General features: G+C 48.7%; 1 protein-coding gene across 1 annotated transcript; it reads left to right on the top strand.

Annotated features, from left to right (window-relative positions):
- On the top strand, positions 1 to 7,205 carry LOC100543156 (solute carrier family 22 member 13-like). Its single transcript, XM_003206939.4, has 10 exons — positions 1 to 405; positions 1,332 to 1,435; positions 2,205 to 2,359; positions 2,783 to 2,951; positions 3,100 to 3,220; positions 3,893 to 3,987; positions 4,694 to 4,908; positions 5,915 to 6,023; positions 6,226 to 6,435; positions 6,566 to 7,205. Exons 1-10 carry the CDS (start codon positions 34 to 36, stop codon positions 6,633 to 6,635), a joined length of 1,620 nt encoding a protein of 539 aa, XP_003206987.2. The 5' UTR covers positions 1 to 33; the 3' UTR covers positions 6,636 to 7,205.
- Positions 7,206 to 7,209: the final 4 nt, after the last annotated feature.

Here is a 7,209-nt window from a genome sequence, read left to right as displayed (position 1 = left end):
CTCCACAGTAGCCTGGCCACAGAGGTAGTCACCATGGTCGAGTTTGGGGATTTGATAAGTGCTGTGGGGAAGTTCGGCCTCTATCAGAAACTGGTGGTGCTGTTGCTCTCCCTCCCACTGCTTCTTAATCCTTTCCAAATGGTTGGCCAAGTGTTCATGGTTGTGGACGTGCCTCATTACTGCAACACGGACTGGATCCGTGCTGTCGGCCCCAACCTGACTGAGGAGGAACAGCTGAACCTCACCCTGCCCCGGGATGTGGATGGGGAGTACGAGCAGTGCTCCATGTACTCGCCTGTGGACTGGGACCTCGACTCCATCATGGCATATGGCCTGAATGCCACGGAGAAGTGCAGCAATGGCTGGGTGTACCCCACAGCACAGCAGCCATCCCTGCTCACCGAGGTCTGTATCTCTATGATGCTTTGGGGACGTGGGATGAAGGGATGGGATGGGATGGGATGGGATGGGATGGGATGGGATGGGATGGGATGGGATGGGATGGGATGGGATGGGATGGGATGGGATGGGATGGGATGTGAGCATCCTGTGCTGTAGGTTGATTCAAGGAAAAGCCACAGTACTCACCACACATCTTCTTTTCAGCATCCAGGTAACTTGCAATGTATGCTGTATGGAGAGACCTTTTCAGTCTCCCTGCCAGTTTTTGCTGTCCTTCTGCCTGATTCTCCTTACATCCCCAACCCCATGAAAAACATTTACCTTCCCAGAGCTTTACTTGTAGTTGAGTTTTCTGGGGCCTCCAGAGACTTAAGGGCTTGGGCAAGATGTCCTATGGGCCATGAAGATGAGCAATGGCTCTGCCTATTGATATCCCCAACTTCTCCCTCTCTGAACCTCTGTTCACTCTTCCTCATTTCTCTCTTCCTTTTTCCTCACTCCCAGCTCCAACATTTTCTCACAAGTACCTTCCACTGAGCTTCTCTGCTGCTCTCCTGTCTTCCTCCCTTCCTCCTGCCCCAGCCTGTCCTGCCCTTGCAGCCAGGGAAGCAAGGTGCTGAGATGCCTGTCCCAAGGTCCTACTTCAAGCATAACATCCCAGCCAGGAGGTTCCTTTGGAGTGTCTATGCTGGAGGGAGTTCTGCAGGTCCCAATGCTTTGGGCGTCATTGAGTTCCCAATGGATCTCTTCCATATTCAACCTGTGCAGTTCACATGGAGATTCATACCTTTAGGAGTGGGATCTCTGCTCCCAGGGGCTACACAAGAGCATGGGCGCATAGTTCCCATGTCTGCCTGGGACCAGAAACACTGCCCAGCCTTAGAAACTTGGACCACTCAAAAGCAAAAGCATCTGTTTCCTTCCTCTAGTTTGACCTTGTGTGTGACAGAAAGGACCTGAGTGACATCTCCCAGTCTGTCTACATGGTGGGGCTTCTCATAGGAGCTGTGATCTTTGGACCACTCAGTGACAGGTGAGGAGATACAAATACCTACCTAGAGTTACTGCCTGGCACCCAAAAACATGCCTCACTGAAATTCATGATGCCCATGCATTCATTAATGAATGATGAATGAAGAAATACCCCCTCCACAGAACTCAATCTCTTGCCTGAGCAAGAGCATCTCAGTTGTCCATAGCTACCTGAGAGGTAACGGAAGATACAGCCTTACAGAGGTGGGGGGGTCAATCAGCAATCATGATTCCACAGAATCACAGAATTGTAGGGGTTGGAAGGGACCTCTAGAGATCATCCCAGTTGACATCTCAGTTACACAGGGATTCCACAGACCTACATTTGGGCACCTTCAGCTGCTAACCAGAGCATATGTGTTTCCTTTTTGTGGCTCTGCTCTGCTTATGGTGACTCTGGCCAAAGTCCTCAGGTCGTGGGAGCCCAAAGCCATACAGGGATTGTGGAAGGGAGAAAGGTACCGTATGTGTACAGAATATTTAGAGTTGAACCAGTAGTACAGCCTGTTTCAGTTTCAGTCTGATCTCCTTTGCACTCAGCAGAGGTGGTGTGGAGGCCTTCCAAGGGCTTGGTACTTTGGAAGTGACTTTAACCTTTGCTGGCACCACATCTGGTCAGAAGTGGCAAGGCTCCTTTTCCTCTCTGCTCCTTCCTGGGTCAGGGAGCTTTGTTCACATGGATCCCAAATCAGTGTGTGTCCCCCTGGGCTCTTCCCCATACCCATGGAGTCCCTCCAGATGCCAATTGTGCCTTCCCTCTTCTTCCACAGGATCGGCCGCCGGCCAGTCCTTCTGATCTCCATTCTCGGCCAGAGTTTGTTCGGTTTAGCAATTGCCTTTTTGCCCATTTTCATTGTATACATGGTCTTCAGATGTATCATGGCAACTGCTGTGTCAGGAATTCTGATTACTACCTTGCCCTTAGGTGAGTAGGCTGCCCTTGATGTGAGGCAAATTGATGAGGCCCCTCAAAGATGCAATGCAAAAAGGGACGTAAATGATAGTGCTGGTCATTTTAAAGGCAACCCTCTTAAAGAAAGGCTCTGTGATAGACCTGGTCCTCCTCCCCCAGGAACATGACCTATATGAGCCATTCTCCAGGAATGAGGCATGGGGGGGTTCATTACAGGGACTGTGCTGACAACCCAGAAGATGCTGTGAGCCCTTGACAGGGACGTGCAGTGCCTTCATTGTGTGAGGCCATTTCTAACATGTCACTGACAATGTCCTGGAGGTCTGACTGCCAGGCTCCAGACTCCTGTAGAGCTCTTCCCTGGGAGAGACACACTGCTTGAATGAGGAGAAATCATTCACAATGATGACACTGAATCTTCATTATTCTTTCCAGCTACAGAATGGGTTGGTGTCTCCTATCGACCAACAGCAGTGCTTATAACTCACTGCTTTTTAGCTGCTGGACAACTGGTCTTGGCTGGCTTGAGTTACGGTATTCGTAACTGGAGGTTGCTGCAAATAGCAGGGTCTGCTCCTATGTTTGCCCTTTTCTTCTACTTCTGGTAAGTGGCAGGTGGGCACTGAGTTCCCTGAAACATGGCAGATGCTGGAGGGCTTCACACATCATGCCCACTGCTGGTGGCAAGGGGACAAGCTATGAGGAAGCTCAGCGGGTCACAGTGCTGTTTTCTGCTCTCACCTCCTTGGCAGGGTGCTACCAGAGTCAGCTCGCTGGCTGGTGACAAGAGGCAAAATAGAAGAAGCTAAGAAGTACCTTAAGAAGGCAGCATCCATCAACAAACGCACCATCCCTCCAGAACTGCTCGACCAGGTACAGCAGTGCATGCCTTGTAGACCCCAGAGACCTGCCTCTGTGCTTGCAGCCCTGGGGCAGCACGATTAAGCCAGTAAATAAAGACCTGGGAAGATGCTGGTGATTCCAATTCAGAAAAGAGTTGTCAAAGATTTTGGGTCATTGGGTAAAGAGCTTTCCATGCATGTGGGGAACCACTTAATGATGGGTGATGGATAACTCTAGCTTAAATTGACGTGAGACGTGGTCAGGGAGGAGGGGCATCTTCTGCTGAGGCTCAGCCTGCAGCATTTCCAGAGTTCACCGTGGGAGAAAGAAAGGAGGAACCAAAATCCTCCCCTTACTTTTCTGCAGTAGAAATCTCACCAGTGTTGAGGTTGAGCATGAATCCTTGCCCTGTGGTTTTCCACGCCTAAATATCCAAAGAGGGGGTTACCCACCTTTCCGATCCGTGCACCGTACACTGGCAAAATGCTTGTCCCAAAGAACCCCTCCAATTAATTCCAAACTCTTGCTCAGGACACCCAGTCCCCAGGCACAAGAGCCCAGCCCCACTGGGCTGCCGTCCTTCCCAGTACAGCTTTGGTCACCTCCATGTCCTGCTGGGGTTGTCCTTTGTCTTCTGCTGGAAAAAGAGCTAGCCATGGGTTGCCTTTGTCTGCTCTGACTCTGGCTTTCTGATTGTTGAAGCTGAAGTGTGAGACCCAGACCAAGTCTGGGAGTATTCTGGATCTCCTTCGGAAGAAGCACCTCCTGAAAGTGACTTTAATCATGTCGTGTGCCTGGTAAGTCACCCCCTGGTTCCTTCTTTCCTGACTTCCATGTGAAGAGAAGAAGGCATTGAGGGTTATTCAGAAGTGTAAATTCACAATTCTGGGGGTCGTTTGATCATAGAATCAGTAAGGTAAGAAAGATCATCAAGTCCAACCATCAACCCATGCCTGTGACCACCTGTGAATCGTTATGGAACTACAGAATCGTAGAGTGGCTTATTTGGAAGAGGCCTCAAGGATCATCAGGTTCTAACCAACCTTCCACAGGCAGGGTTGCCAGATGTTAGATTCAGTACTAGATCAGATATCCCAGAGCCCTATCACATCTATGTATTTGCTATCCTTTCTCTGCAGGCTGGACGAGATACACCTTTTCTGGGCATGGGGAAAAGATGAATATTCTAGATACTGTGGGGGTTGTGGGAAGAGCTGGAGTAATTCCAATTTTGAGGGAATCTCTGGACTTGAAGGCAGTTTTGGGTCCCTACAGAAATTTTGGTTACAGCCTGTATATTGCTGAGCATATTGGTGTCCATAGTGCATTATCTGATTTAACTGTGTCCTACAAAATTGTCACAGGTGTTGAGCAGAATTAGAATAGAGACTCCTGGAAATTTAAACAAATAACTGGCATGTCTTCTAACTAGCTTATATTTTTAAAGAAAAAAAATTCCATGAAAACTCAACTGATTACCTACTCTATTCCATTGAATTTCAGGTTCATGGATAGTCTAGTCTACTATGGTTTGAGCCTTAACGTGACAGGTTTTGGTCTCGACATCTATCTGACACAACTTGCTTTTGGAGTAGTGGAATTACCAGGTCGTATTTGCTGCATTTACCTGCTACAGTGGTTTGGGAGGAAAAAAGTCCAAGCTGCTCTCCTGCTGTTGGCTGGCTTGATGTGTCTCATCATTGTCAGCATCCCTGAAGGTGAACAACCTCTTCCCAACTCAAGGGAGAGCCCCAGTTCTTTTTAATTTCTTTCAGAACCTGTCCCCCCTCATCTGTTTCTAACTATAGTTTCCCTACACTATGTACCTTTGCCCCGGCTGTTATTCAGGTGATACAAGTAAGGCAGGTTTGTAACATGCCTTCAAGCTATTGAATCATAGATTCATAGAATCATACAGGTTGGAAAGACCACTAAGATCATCTGGTCCAACCATCAACCAATGCCTGTGACTGCCCTACAGCTCAGTACACCTCTACACTGCTCTACCCTCAGTGCCACGTCTCCATGTTTCTTCAACACCTCCCTGGACAGCCTGTTCCAATGCATTACTCTTTCCAAGAAGAAATTTTTCCTAATATCCATGGTGCAACTTGAAGCCATTTCCTCTTGTCTTACTGCTAATTACCATATCTATTATATGTGATATTTTCAAATGAGCATTCCCCAGTGATCTGCAGTGGCTTATTTAGGAAATGTTCAAGGCCTGAGAAGAAATATGGATTTCCTTTGCTAGTTGTCCAGAGGGTATTTTGCTGAAAAGGATACGCTAGAAGTGATATCCAATACCTTAGGTGGCAGATCTGCTTGGAAAGTCCATTAGAATCATACAGTCATAGAACTGTTTCAGTTGGAGGGACCTTTAAAAATCATCAAGTCCAACTCCTCTGTAGTGAACAGGGACAACTACTGCTTGATCAGAGCCCCATCACCTGATCTTGAATGTCTCCAAGGACAGGGCATCCACTGCCTCTTTGAGCAACCTGTGCCAGTGCCTCACTGCCATTATTGTAAAAGACTTCTTCCTTATCACCAGTCTGTATAATCTATATCTATATCTTTTAGTTTGAAAATATTTCTACATGTCCTACCACAAGAGACCCTCCTAAAGAGGGTTGTCTCCAAAAATCCAACTGCAGAGACCCAAGGTCCTGCTTGAACCTTCTCCATGGGCATCACAGCAGCCATCTCTTCTCTTCCCCTCAGACCAGGCTGTGGCAATCACCGTCCTGGCAGTCATCGGCAAGTTTGCTGCATGTGCCTCCTTCTCCACCTCCTATGTCTACTCTGCAGAGCTCTTCCCCACCATCATCAGGTGAGATTCCCCCATACCTTATGGCTTCCCATGAGGACACAGGGATGCACACTCCAGCCCAGGTGCTGGTGGTGAAGGGGCAGGAAGGAGGCACCACGACATAGCCACCATGGCTGCCCCTCGCACCTCCTCATGGTGTAGTGCTGGTCTTCTGTAGGGCTGAGCCCAGCCTACATCTTTCACTTTCCCCTTCATCCCACAGGCAGAGCGGCGTGGGGCTGTGCTCCATGGCGGCACGGGTGGCAGGGATCATCGCCCCGCTGATCCGCCTCCTGGAGCAGTACCACAGGGCCATCCCCATGGCTGTCTACGGCAGTGCCACCGTGCTGGGGGGGCTGCTCTGCTTCCTGCTGCCCGAGACCCGCGGGGTTGAACTGCCAGATGACACAGTGACAGATAACCCCCAAAAGAAGTGAGTGCTTGGAGCTCTAGATTTAAAGCAAAAAAAAAAACAAACATCCAAATGTGAAAATTTTAGGACAAACAGTTGGAAGCTAGAATGCTTACTGTATGATTTCTTCCTCTCTCCTTCATGTCTCCAGAAGCAAATTGCAGACCCTGTCCAAGACAAATAGTGAAGAGAAAGAAATAAACTCAGAGAAAGATATCTAAAGATGCTCGGAAAGCAAGGGATGAACAGGCAAGCAGATACTAAAGGTCTACTCTAATAGAATATGATTTTAAAGCAGAAAAATGAGGCACTGCTGGAAACTGGTCTTGCAGATGACCAACAAACTCACCACTCACAGTCAGAGGCAGAGGAGATCTGTGTCACTGCGTTTGGAGAAGACGCGCGTGGGACTGTTCTTGAGAGCCAGTCTGTTGTGCCTGGCTGTGCGAGTCCTCCCTGACGTGTTTCCCAATCCCTTGCAAACTGGTACCCGTGGAACCATCCCTGTCGTGATTTACAGCAATAAAGAATTGCCAGCAGGGCGGCATTACTGGGCAAGCGAGCGCCGGGCTGCGTCCCTCCTGCACTGAGTGCTGGGCTCGTCAGCCTCGGCGGCGGTCCGAGCCTCCATGTCTGGTCAGGATGTCACCAAAACCCTGTCACACGTATTTAGGTTTTCTTCCTATGTGGTGTTGAATTTGAATTTCTACAGGAATAACATAAATTATACTTGGAGTTTGATAAGAGACGCTTGTAATGCAATACGTGAAGAATAAATGGTGTTGATCTCTTTTT

The sequence above is a fragment of the Meleagris gallopavo genome, chromosome 6, assembly GCF_000146605.3.
Source record: "Meleagris gallopavo isolate NT-WF06-2002-E0010 breed Aviagen turkey brand Nicholas breeding stock chromosome 6, Turkey_5.1, whole genome shotgun sequence".
Classification (NCBI taxonomy): Eukaryota; Metazoa; Chordata; class Aves; order Galliformes; family Phasianidae; genus Meleagris; species Meleagris gallopavo.
This window is presented reverse-complemented; position numbering and strand designations above follow the sequence as displayed.

Bases quoted from the DNA above. Each gene is read 5' to 3' on its own strand.
- LOC100543156 (XM_003206939.4), top strand. From the start codon at position 34: ATGGTCGAGTTTGGGGATTTGATAAGTGCTGTGGGGAAGTTCGGCCTC. The intron at 2,360-2,782 runs GTGAGTAGGCTG...TATTCTTTCCAG, and splicing joins GATTACTACCTTGCCCTTAG to CTACAGAATGGGTTGGTGTC. The intron at 6,436-6,565 runs GTGAGTGCTTGG...TCATGTCTCCAG, and splicing joins ACAGATAACCCCCAAAAGAA to AAGCAAATTGCAGACCCTGT.